Below are 13,286 nucleotides of genomic sequence, written 5' to 3'. Positions count from 1 at the left end.
GCGGTTCACAATCTCCTTTACATTCCCCCCCCCACAACAGACACCCTGTGAGGTAGATGAAGATATTGGATTTATATCCCGCCCTCCACGCCGAAGAGTCTCAGAGTGGCTCACAATCTCCTTTCCCTTCCTCCCCCACAACAGACACCCTGTGAGGTAGATGAAGATATTGGATTTATATCCCGCCCTCCACGCCGAAGAGTCTCAGAGTGGCTCACAATCTCCTTTCCCTCCCCCCCCCCCAACAGATACCCTGTGAGGTAGATGAAGATATTGGATTTATATCCCGCCCTCCACTCCGAAGAGTCTCAGAGCGGCTCACAATCTCCTTTACCTTCCCCCCCCACAACAGACATCCTGTGAGGTAGATGAAGATATTGGATTTATATCCTGCCCTCCACTCTGAAGAGTCTTAGAGCGGCTCACAATCTCCTTTACCTTCCCCCCCCACAACAGACACCCTGTGAGGTAGATGAAGATATTGGATTTATATCCCGCCCTCCACGCCGAAGAGTCTCAGAGTGGCTCACAATCTCCTTTCCCTTCTTCCCCCACAACAGACATCCTGTGAGGTAGATGAAGATATTGGATATATATACCGCCCTCCACTCCGAAGAGTCTCAGAGCGGCTCACAATCTCCTTTACCTTCCCCCCCCACAACAGACACCCTGTGAGGTAGATGAAGATATTGGATTTATATCCCGCCCTCCACGCCGAAGAGTCTCAGAGTGGCTCACAATCTCCTTTCCCTTCCCCCCCCCCCAACAGATACCCTGTGAGGTAGATGAAGATATTGGATTTATATCCCGCCCTCCACTCCGAAGAGTCTCAGAGCAGCTCACAATCTCCTTTACCTTCCCCCCCCCACAACAGACACCCTGTGAGGTAGATGAAGATATTGGATTTATATCCCGCCCTCCACGCCGAAGAGTCTCAGAGTGGCTCACAATCTCCTTTCCCTTCCTCCCCCACAACAGACACCCTGTGAGGTAGATGAAGATATTGGATTTATATCCCGCCCTCCACGCCGAAGAGTCTCAGAGTGGCTCACAATCTCCTTTCCCTCCCCCCCCCACCAACAGATACCCTGTGAGGTAGATGAAGATATTGGATTTATATCCCGCCCTCCACTCCGAAGAGTCTCAGAGCGGCTCACAATCTCCTTTACCTTCCCCCCCCCACAACAGACACCCTGTGAGGTAGATGAAGATATTGGATTTATATCCCGCCCTCCACTCCGAAGAGTCTCAGAGGGGCTCACAATCTCCTTTCCCTTCCTCCCCCACAACAGACACCCTGTGAGGTAGATGAAGATAATGGATTTATATCCCGCCCTCCACTCCGAAGAGTCTCAGAGCGGCTCACAATCTCCTTTACCTTCCCCCCCCCCACAACAGACACCCTGTGAGGTAGATGAAGATATTGGATTTATATCCCGCCCTCCACGCCGAAGAGTCTCAGAGTGGCTCACAATCTCCTTTCTCTTCCTCCCCCACAACAGACACCTGTGAGGTGGGTGAGGCTGGAGAGGGCTATCACAAAAGCTGCCCTTTCACGGACAGCTCTGTGGGAGCTATGGCTAACCCAAGGCAGCTGCAAGTGGAGGAGTGGGGAATCCAACTCGGTTCTCCCAGATAAGACTCTACACCAAACAGGCCTAGATGTCTAAAGGAAAAAGTGCTGCCTTTAGGAAAATGACAAGATGCAAGTCTAGTAGCACCTTGGAGTCCAAGATCTCTAGGAAGGCAGATTCAGGTGCGTCACCGTGTTGGTCTGAAGCAGCAGACCAAAGTGCTGGTCCAGGGGCACCTTTAAGACCAACGAAGTATAATTGTGAGTGTAAGTTTTTGAATGCAGGGACACTTCTTCAGATAAACTTTAAAAAATTAACTTTAAAAGGGGTAAATTCTCTGAGATGAGCAGGCATGTGAAGAGTAAACTGAAAGGAAAGGTAAATGCAGTCCAAACCCTTGGGGAAGCTTGGAGGCTATTTAAAACTACAATCCTAGAAGCTCAGATAAAATATATACCACAAGTTAGGAAAGGCACAAACAGGTATAAGAAAAGGCCTGCGTGGTTAACAAACAAAGTTAGGGAAGCTGTAAAAGGTAAGAAGGATTCCATTAAGCAGTGGAAAGCTAGTCCAAGTGAGATTAATAAAAAAGAACACAGGATGTGGCAAATCAAATGCAAGACTGTGATCAGGCAGGCAAAAAGGGACCATGAGGAGCATATTGCAAAAAACATAAGACCAACAATAAAAATTTCTTCAAATATATTAGAAGCAGGAAACCAGCCATGGAGGCAGTGGGGCCCTTGGATGACCAAGGGGTAAAAGGATTACAGAAGGAGGATAGGGAAATGGCTGAGAAGCTGAATGCATTTTTTGCCTCCGTCTTCACTGTGGATGAAGAGAAGTGTTTGCCCACTCCAGTATCGCTAATTCTGGAAGGGGTGTTGAAAGACCTGAGTCAGATTGAGGTGATGAAAGAGGAGGTCCTACAACTGATAGATGAATTAAAAACGAATAAGTCACCAGGTCTGGATGGCATACATCCAAAAGTTCTGAAAGAACTCAAAGAGGAACTTGTGGATCTCCTGACAAAAATATATAATCTTTAACTGAAATCTGCCTCCGTTCCCTGAGGACTGGACGGTAGCAAATTACAATGCTTGGGGCTCTTTAGCTTGGAGAAACGTCGACTGCGGGGTGACATGATAGAGGTTTACAAGATTATGCATGGGATGGAGAAAGTAGAGAAAGAAGTACTTTTCTCCCGTTCTCACAATACAAGAACTCGTGGGCATTCAATGAAATTGCTGAACAGTTGGGTTAGAACGGATAAAAGGAAGTACTTCTTCACCCAAAGCGTGATTAACATGTGGAATTTACTGCCACAGGAGGTGGTGGAGGCTGCAAAAATAGCCAGCTTCAAGAGGGGTTTGGATAAAAAATATGGAGCAGAGGTCCATCAGTGGCTATTAGCCACAGCATATTATTGGAACTGTCTGGGGCAGTGATGCTCTGTATTCTTGGTGCTTGTGGGGGGGGGGCAAAGTGGAAGGGCTTCTAGCCCCACTTGTGAACCTCCTTTTAAATCGAATAAAATAAATTTTTTTGACCAATGTGTGACACGGAGTGTTGGACTGGATGGGCCATTGGCCTGATCCAACAGGGCTTCTCTTATGTTCTTATGTGACACAGTGTTGGACTGGATGGGCCTTTGGCCTGATTCAACATGGCTTCTCTTATGTTCTTATGTGACACAGAGTGTTGGACTGGATGGGCCATTTGCTTGATCCAACAGGGCTTCTCTTATGTTCTTATACTGAAATGGAAAATGCCAGTCCAACATGGTCTTATTCGAGGTCTCCATTCTGACTTGTATCTGACAAAGAGAACTTTTATTCTTGACAACTCACACCCCAAAAATCAGTGAGGGATTGCTGGGCTGAACTGAGCCATGTGGCAGCCTCTCTGGGGCCTGGCTGGCCAGTGAGGATCGTGGGGCCCAGCCGCGCTGTGCAGCAGCCTCCCCAGGGCCAGGCAGGGATCACAGGGCCCAGATGTACTGTGCAGCAGCCTCCCTGGGGCCTGGCTGGCTGGCCAGAATTGCTGCAGGGCCTGGAAAAGTTACTGTCACAGTTCAAGTAAGTTTCCCCCTCATTTCTTTATTTCCCTTTCTTCCCCCCATTTCTTTGTTCCCCTTTATTCCCATTTCTTTATTTATTGATTATCCCAGAGGGTGTGGCCTAATATGCTAACGAGTGTGTGACCTAATATGCTAATATTAGGGGATGTGGTCTAATATGCTACTGAGTTCCTGCTGGGCTTTTTCTACATTTGCCTAGGGCGGCAGGTCGTGTGTGTGTGCTTGCCAGATTAGGCTCTCCCCACATGACCTCAAATAGAAAAAAACAATTATTTGCTGGCCTGAATCATTCTCCCTTGGCGGAGCACTGTTTTTTAAGTTGATGATTTTGTATGGCCCACGAATGATGTTATAAACATCCATATGGCCCTTGGCAGAAAAAAGGTTCCCCACCCCTGCTCTTGGCTTCCTCCAGTCTATACACCGTCTACAAGACGCTCTGTTAATTACCTTCCATATCAACATGCATTTCCATGTATTTTTTAAAAGCCATTCAAAAACCAAGTGGGATTTAAAGCCATTCAAAAACTGAGTGCAATGAGGAAATCAATACGACCTTCACCATGGAGGACTGTCATGTTTTTGACCTCACCTCCAGCTAGCTTGCTTCATCTCTAAAGACCGCCAGAATCCTACATAATACCAGTAAGGTTTCGAAAACCTAACCAAACAAAACAGAACACCAAAAGTTCATTCTTAATTAAAAACTTCTGTCTTGGACACAAAAGAACTGGCGTAAACAGGCAAGACCAAATTAGCCACGGCTTTCTGTTCATTGCAATTCCAATGATTGGGTCTCATGGGCAAAATACCCCCAAACAGTGGGGCCCACCTGACCTTACAGGATGACACAAAACCCAGAATTGATGCCTGACTCATGCAATGTCTAATATCGGCCAATTACAGTCAAGTAACTTTATGGGAAAGAGCCCCTGGAAAAAGGAACTGCTCTGGCAAGGAAAGCACCCTGTATAAACAGCAGACAAGACAGAACTCTGGAACCAAAGTACAAATGACGTGGAACTGAGAAACTATCCCCCAGCATCCCATTCGCGGGGGACTGGGACTATTACGTTATTTTTGTTAAGAGTCCAGTAGTACCTTAGAGACCAACAAAATATATGCAGTGTGAACTTTGAAGGGCGCTTTGACTAAGACCATAAGAGAAGCCCTCTTGGATCAGGCCAGTGGCCCCTCCAGTCCAACACTCTGGGTCACATAAGAATATAAGAGAAGCCCTGTTGGATCAGGCCAGTGGGCCATCCAGTCCAACACTCTGTGTCACATAAGAACATAAGAGAAGGCCTGTTGGATCAGGCCAATGGCCCCTCCAGTCCAACACTCTGTGTCACATAAGAACATAAGAGAAGCCCTGTTGGATCAGGCCAGTGGCCCCTCCAGTCCAACACTCTGTGTCACATAAGAACATAAGAGAAGCCCTGTTGGATCAGGCCAATGGCCCCTCCAGTCCAACACTCTGTGTCACATAAGAACATAAGAGAAGCCATGCTGGATCAGGCCAATGGCCCCTCCAGTCCAACACTCTGGGTCACATAAGAATATAAGAGAAGCCATGTTGGATCAGGCCAATGGCCCCTCCAGTCCAACACTCTGTGTCACATAAGAACATAAGAGAAGCCATGCTGGATCAGGCCAATGGCCCCTCCAGTCCAACACTCTGGGTCACATAAGAATATAAGAGAAGCCATGTTGGATCAGGCCAATGGCCCCTCCAGTCCAACACTCTGTGTCACATAAGAACATAAGAGAAGCTCTGTTGGATCAGGCCAATGGCCCATCGAGCCCAACACTCTGTGTCACATAAGAACATAAGAGAAGCCATGTTGGATCAGGCCTATGGCCCATCCAGTCCAACACTCTGGGTCACATAAGAACATAAGAGAAGCCATGTTGGATCAGGCCAATGGCCCATCCAGTCCAACACTCTGTGTCACAGAAGAACATAAGAGAAGCCCTGTTGGATCAGGCCAATGGCCCCTCCAGTCCAACACTCTGTGTCACAGAAGAACATAAGAGAAGCCCTGTTGGATCAGGCCAATGGCCCATCCAGTCCAACTCTCTGAGTCACATAAGAACATAAGAGAAGGCCTGTTGGATCAGGCCAATGGCCCCTCCAGTCCAACACTCGGTCACATAAGAACATAAGAGAAGCCCTGTTGGATCAGGCCAATGGCCCCTCCAGTCCAACACTCTGTGTCACAGAAGAACATAAGAGAAGCCCTGTTGGATCAGGCCAATGGCCCATCCATTCCAACTCTCTGAGTTACATAAGAACATAAGGGAAGCCCTGTTGGATCAGGCCAATGGCCCATCCAGTCCAACACTCTCTGTCACAGAAGAACGTAAGAGAAGCCCTGCTGGATCAGGCCAAAGGCCCATCCAGTCCAACACTCTGTGTCACACAGTGGCCAAAATAAACCCAGGTGCCATCAGGAGGTCCACCAGTGGGGCCAGGACACTAGAAGCCCGACACTGTGCCGCCCCCCCCCCCAAGCACCAAGAATACATAGCATCACTGGCCCAGACAGAGAGTTCCAACAATATGCTGTGCCACACTTCCTGTGGCAGTGAATTCCACGTGTGAATCACCCGTTGGGTGAAGAAGGACTTCCTTTTAGCAGTTCTAACCCAACTGCGCAGCAATTTCATTGAATGCCCACAAGTTCTCGTACTGTGAGAAAGGGAGAAAAAAGTACCTCTTTCTCTGCCTTCTCTAGCCCCTGAATAATCTTGTAAACCTCTATCATGTCACCCCGCAGTCGACGTTTCTCCAAGCTAAAGAGCCCCAAGCGTTTTAACCTTTCTTCACAGGGAAAGTGTTCTAACCCTTTAATCATTCTAGTGGCTCTTTTCTGTCCCAGTAGCCCATTCAAGGTGGTGGGGGTTGGTGGGAACTATTACTTTATTTCTGTTAGAGTCCGGTAGTACCTTAGAGACCAACAATATATTTGCCGTGAGAACTCTGAAGGAAGCTTCGACTATCATAACCTCCTAGGGTTGCCAATCCCCAGGTGGGGGCAGGAGATCCCCCGGTTTGGAGGCCCTCCCCCCGCTTCAGGATCGTCAGAAAGCGGGGTGGGGGGGGGGAGTGGAGGGAAATGTCTGCTGGGAACTCTATTATTCCCTATGGAGATTTATTCCCATAGAAAATCATGGAGAATTGATCCGCGGATATCTGGGGCTCGGGGGGGGGCTGTATTTTGGGGTAGAGGCATCAAATTTTCAGTATAGCATCTAGTGCCTTTCCCCAAAATACCCTCCAAGTTTCAAAAAGATTGGACCAGGGGGTGCAATTCTATGAGCCCCAAAAGAAGGTGCCCCTATCCTTCATGATTTCCTATGGAAGGAAGGCATTGAAAAGGTGTGCTGTCCCTTTAAATGTGAGGGCCAGAACTACCTTTAGAGTTCAATTATGCTTGATCTTGGCTCCACCCCCAATGTCTCCTGGCTCCACCCCCAAAGTCCCCAGATATTTCTTGAATTGGACTTGGCAACCCTATAACCTCCCCCTCCCCCTTATTGGTCCCTAGGGCACTACTGGAGTCTTAGAGACCAACAAGGTTTGGGGGGTAGACCAACACTGCTGCCCTCCTAAAACTATATTTCTGTTAAGCATTTCTGTTCTTCTTCTCCATATGGTATCTGTGAGGTACCTTTCAACAGTACAACAGCAAAACAACACGACAAAAGGGAGAAAATGGCAGCAAAAGTAGGAAAACTACAACAAAAGTTTAAAACCTGAATCCCAGAAAAGCCTTTAAAAAGTGCAGTGGGATAAATAACCGGACAAAGCAACTAGCAAATACCGGGGTGGGACCTAAAAGGCATAGAAGAATAGACACACACCTTAGTCCGGCACCTGAGATCACATTAGTCAAATAAAAACTTGAGGCTTGAGATCCACCGGAGACCTCCACGTCTTGGCCCGTTGGCGCTCAGCTGATGGAGGTCCGAGAGAATCAACAGAGTCACGCTCTCCCTCCCTCTGTCTTTTCCCAAAGCAATATTTCAGTCCCAAAACTGGACTGAAAAGGATCAGGAAAATCCATCTTACCCAAAAACGTAATTGCATGGAACTGTCGAGATCGCTTGCCATACTGCATTCTTTGCTGTTGCATTTCTTGTCTTTTTTCTAGGCTAACTTGCTGCAGAAGTAGTGTCTGCTGTGTATCGGAACTAAGAACGTGCCGCATTCCTAGGAGTTGGCCTACACTGGCTCCCAAGGTCATTGCTATCTTGTGGTGAATACAGAAGCAATTGCATTCGGTCTGTTTTACTTTTCTGCGAGAACCAACTTTCTAGGCAAAAGTGTGCTTCGCTTTACTCCTATTCTGGCGGGACCTGGTAACAATTCTGAGTAAGGTATATAACCTGGAGCACCTGGAGCCGTCTTTCGTTTTGGCACAATGTCAGCTCCGCCGCTATCCTCAATAAAAGACAGTCTCCAGTCGTCTGGATTGGTTCTTTATTTGCTGGACACTTCCAGGAATCGTGATGGCCCTTTTTGGCTGCAGAGTGAGGTATTTGTTTCTCAACAATGGTTAGGTATATTGTCCAGGTCTAGAGGGGACTTTGTAAAAGGAGAACTTAGGGGCAACAACAGAAGACTATAAGTGTATGGAGAAGCTCTTAAAGGCAAGGATTCTTGCATTTTTGAAACTATGAGCACACTGCTGATTGCAGTCTAGCAGAGTACTTATGAAAGGTGTTTCAAGTACCTCAGAATTCTGGGAATATTAAGGGGTCACTCTTACGTCCCTAGGAGAATTTTTATAACAATAATCCCTTCCCTCTTTTCTGGGACTGAATACAAGGAAGGGGCCATGATGGTTTTCATCTCTCATTGCAGGATACTTACAATTTTCTGTGCGACACGGAAGAACTGAGACACATCTCTGACCACATGCCCAAAATTATCATAAGTCTTGACATAAGGACGGACCCAGGAAGGCAACTGGGCTTTTGCATCCATATGACTGAACCTGTTAAGAATTAGAAACAAAGAAACAACAAAAAAAATGAACTCCAATAAGCTATATTCAAAATAACTAGTTCCAAGTCATGTACGGTTTGCAAAACACCTGCAAGATAATGTAAAATGAAAATGGAATTAAAAATCTATGCACTCACATGTGATTGTCACTGGCGGGAGAAAACTCTGTCTGGGGCAGTGATGCTCTATATTTTTGGTGCTTGGGGGGTGGGCAACAGTGGGAGAGCTTCTAGTGTCCTGGCCCCACTGGTGGACCTCCTGATGGAACCTGGATTTTTTTGCCACTGTGTGACAGAGTGTTGGACTGGATGAGCCATTGGCCTGATCCAACAGGGCTTCTCTTATGTTCTTATGTCTGGGGCAGTGATGCTCTGTATTATAGGTGCTTGGGAGGGGCAACAGTGGGAGGGCTTCTAGTGTCCTGGCCCCACTGGTGGACCTCCTGATGGAACCTGGATTTTTTTGCCACTGTGTGACAGAGTGTTGGACTGGATGAGCCACTGGCCTGATCTAACACAGCTTCTCTTACGTTCTTAAAATACTTCTAGGTATGAAATCCAGTCACACTTAACAAAATAAGAAACCATGTATCAGGCCAATGGCGAATCCAGTCTTAACACTTTGTGTCACACAGTGGCCAAAACCCAGTTGTCACCAGGAGGTCCACCAGCAGGGCCAGAACTCCAGAAACCCTCCCACTGTTGCCCACCCTCAAGCACCAAGAATATAGAGCATCACTAACCCAGGCAGTGTTCCATAGATACCAGGAGTGGCCAAACTAGCTTTAACGTAAGAGTCACATAAAATAAACATCAGATGTTTGAAAGCTGCAAAATATGAACGCCAAGTGTTTGAGAGCTGCAAGACAGGTAGAAATAGATGGGGGAAGAGAGGGAGAGGTGGAAAGAAAGGAACTTTAAATGCATTCTCCAAGCCAATAAGGTGGTGGAGGCTTCAAGAACCACACAGTATGTGTGAAAGAGCCACATTGTTTATTTTTATTTTATCAAATTTATATCCCGCCCTACCCTAATGGACTCAGGGTGGCTAACAACAGTTAAAAACCACATCGAATACTAAAAACAATAAAATCAATTCCACACATTTTAACCATAAAATCCAAGATGCACATCGGTGCAGCTCCTGAGCCGCAGTTTCACCACCCCTGATCTATACTTTGTGGCTAATAGCTACCAATGGACCTCCGTTCCATATAAGAATGTAAGAGAAGCTGTGTTGGGTCAGCTCAATGGCCCATCCAGCTCTGAACTCTGTGTCACACAATGGCCGTCAGGAGGTCCGCCAGCAACACCAGAATCTCTAATCCTCTCTTTCCGCCCTCCTTGGTACCCATTTCATTTCCTTAATGACCTGGAGTTGTCAAAAGCAACTGTTCTTAGTGAGAGAGACAGTTTGGTGTAGTGGTTAAGTGCACAGACGCCAATCTGGGAGAACCAGGTTTGATTCCCCGCTCTTCCACATGCACCTCCTGGTGTGACCTTGAGTCAGTCACAAATTCAGTCAAACTAACCTTTACATATGAACATATGAAGCTGCCTTATACTGAATCAGACCCTCGGTCCATCAAAGTCAGTATTGTCTACTCAGACTGGCAGTGGCTCTCCAGAGTCTGAAGCTGAGGTTTTTCACACCAATTTGCCTGGACCCTTTTTTGGAGATGCCGGGGATTGAACCTGGGACCTTCTGCTTCCCAAGCAGATGCTCTACCACTGAGCCACCGTCCCTCCCCTGCTCTCCAGGGTCTCAAGCGGAGGTTTTTCATGCCAATTTGCCTGGACCCTTTTTAGTTGGAGATGCTGGGGATTGAACCTGGGACCTTCTGCTTCCCAAGCAGATGCTCCACCACTGAGCCACCGTCCCTCCCCTGCTCTCCAGGGTCTCAAGCTGAGGTTTTTCACACCTATTTGGCCTGGACCCTTTTGAGTTGGAGATGCCGGGGATTGAACCTGGGACCTTCTGCTTACCAAGCAGATGCTCTACCACTGAGCCACCGTCCCTCCCTCCAATTACCTTAATTTCATATTTATTGTCTACTGCTAGACAAGTTGTAGCCACAAAATGGAGAGACAAAGAACCTCGTACAATCCAACAATTGCAAAATAGACTCTGGGAATCTTCTGCATATGGCAAGATATCAAATAATGCCTTAAGGCCAAATCTAGTAACTTATCAACAGAAATTTCAAGCTCTTTGGTACCCCGTAGTGAAGCACCTGACAAATCATAATGTCATTCCAAAAAATGCTTACAATCAAGATTTGCTTTACTTCTAATGCTTTAGCATGCACCTTTGCATTTATTTTAGTAAACCAGACCTTTTCATTCATTCTTACGTATTACTGTAAATGAAGATACTCTGATGTATACGGTTGTTTATTTGGTTGCGTATTTTTTCATTGAAATGACTTATTTATTTCGCTATCCCTTTTGTTGTAACCTACATTTATTTCAATAAAGTTTGATTTATGTGCAAAAAAACCCCCCACCAAATTCTCACAGAGCTGTTCTGCTCAAGAGCAGTTTCTGTCAGAGCTCTCTCAAACCCACTTACCTCACTGGGTGCCCGTTGTGAGGAGGAGAAGGGAAAGGAGATTGCAAGGCACTCTGAGACTCCTTCGGGCAGTGAAGGGCAGGGTATAAATCCAATCTCTTCTTCTTCCTCTAGTGTTCACAACCATCTCAAGGCCTTCTTTCATGACGGTGACGCAAAAAGGTGGGAGCGGAGGTGTTGGGTGTGACCAAGAGGAACTGAGAAAAGGGCAGGCTTAATGGAGCAAGAAGAAAGGTCACCTCACCTGTGGTCACAGAGGAAGATGGCCCCATAGTCCTGCCGGTGCCGGATGACTCTGCCGATGGCTTGGTTCACTGCACGAGAAGCCTGCTGCTTGTACCAGGTGTTTCCAGACAGGCCCTAGATGTGGGGTGGGAAACAAACAAATAGACAAAGGGATTGGGTAGGTAAGGAGAAGTTTTTTTCTGCTCGCTAAGTGACTGCCTACTCAGCTTTAGTGTACAATCCGAGAGAAGTCACTATAATAGATAACACAACAAAAAATGCCAGCTAGTGACCAATTTACTAAGAAGTATATAGAAATCAGTCCAAATGCCCAAAACATGTACATTCAAGTCCCCAAGTAGTGTGGTGACAAGCCAATCGATTTAGTACTTGTTTCTTTCCAGTCTTCATCAGACCCGGGACCAATATTGATTCAGTTATATAGATTCTTTATTCAGTTTTCAAAAAAGAGGGACGCAGAGCGTCTCCAGCAATTTCACATCGGCTACAGCTCAAGAAGCCACATATTGAGCTGTAGCCGATACGAAATTGCTGCTGGAGACGCTCTGCGTCCCTCTTTTTTTGTGGCTTGTTACCACACTACTTTTTTTGTGGCTTGTTACCACACTAGCTTGCATTTTTTGTTGTGTTACTCAGCTTTAGTGGCATGAGATCTGATTTGGTCTTAATATACCCGGGCTGGATTTGTAGAAACTGGCTGAGAACCTCAACTTAAATAACCCAGCAGAACTTTGGAAACCTTCAGCACTACACAACTAAGAGCCAGTTTAGCGTAGTGGTTAAGTGCGTGAACGCTTCTCTGGAAGAACCGGGTTTGATTCCCCCACTCCTCCACTTGCAGCTGCTGGAATGGCCTTGGGTCAGCCGTAGGCCTTGTAGAGCTGACCTTGAAAGGGCAGCTTTTGGGAGAGCTCTTTCAGCCCCATCTACCTCACAGGGTGTCTGTTGTGGGGGAGGAAGGTATTGTGACCACTCTGAGATTCAGAGTATAGGGTGGGATAGAAATCCAATATCATTTTCTACATGCAGGTTAAGGAATTAGGCGGGAAACTGACAGAAAGGCTGCCTTGACAAGGAGAACAGATGTCGTAAATTGAAGGTGATGGAAATGCTGTCAAGCTGCAGCCATCTTATGGCAACCCCAAAGGCAGGGGTGGAATTCTAGCAGGAGCTCCTTTGCATATTAGGCCACACCCCCATGATGTAGCCAATCCTCCAAGAGCTTACAGGAGGCCCTGCACTAAGAGCCCTGGAAGCTCTTGGAGGATTGGCTACATCAGGGGTGTGTGGCCTAATACATAAAGGAGCTCCTGCTAGAATTCCACCCCTGCCCATAGGGATTTCAAGTCAAGAGGTGTTCAGAGGTGGATTGCCTTTGCCTGCCTCTGCAGAGCAACCCAGGACTCTCGTGGTGGTCTCTCATCCAAGCACTAACCAAGGCTGAAGGTGCGGCCTCATTTGGAGTACTGTGTACAATTCTGGTCACCACACCTCAGAGAAGCATTGGGGAAAGCGCAGAAAAGGTCAGCTAGAATGATTAAAGGGTGGGAATGCTTTCCCTATGAAGAATGGTTAAACCGCTTTCGGGCTCTTTAGCTTGGAGAAACGTCGACTGCGGGGTGACATGAGAGAGGTTCACAAAATTATGCACGGGACGGAGAAGGCAGAGAAAGAAGGACTTTTCTCCCTTTCTCACAATACGAGAACTTGCGGGCACTCAATGAAATCGCTGAGCAGTCAAGATAGAACGGATAAAAGGAAGTCCTTCACCCAAAGGGTGATTAACACATGGAATTCACTA

General features: G+C 46.9%; 1 protein-coding gene across 1 annotated transcript in view; it reads right to left on the bottom strand.

The window, feature by feature from the left end:
• RTEL1 (regulator of telomere elongation helicase 1) overlaps window positions 1-13,286 on the bottom strand; it is a 258,104-nt gene that overhangs the window by 119,759 nt on the left and 125,059 nt on the right. The window contains exons 24-25 of the mRNA XM_060230590.1: window positions 11,484-11,599; window positions 8,534-8,657 (exon numbers count right to left, since the gene is read on the bottom strand). Of these exons, the coding sequence (XP_060086573.1) occupies window positions 8,534-8,657; window positions 11,484-11,599 (240 nt within the window). The remainder of the gene's footprint in view (window positions 1-8,533; window positions 8,658-11,483; window positions 11,600-13,286) is intronic.

This window comes from Heteronotia binoei, chromosome 2 (assembly GCF_032191835.1).
Source record: "Heteronotia binoei isolate CCM8104 ecotype False Entrance Well chromosome 2, APGP_CSIRO_Hbin_v1, whole genome shotgun sequence".
In the NCBI taxonomy this organism is placed as follows: Eukaryota; Metazoa; Chordata; class Lepidosauria; order Squamata; family Gekkonidae; genus Heteronotia; species Heteronotia binoei.
Note: the sequence above shows the minus strand (reverse complement) of the source record. Positions and strands in the feature narration are given on the sequence as shown.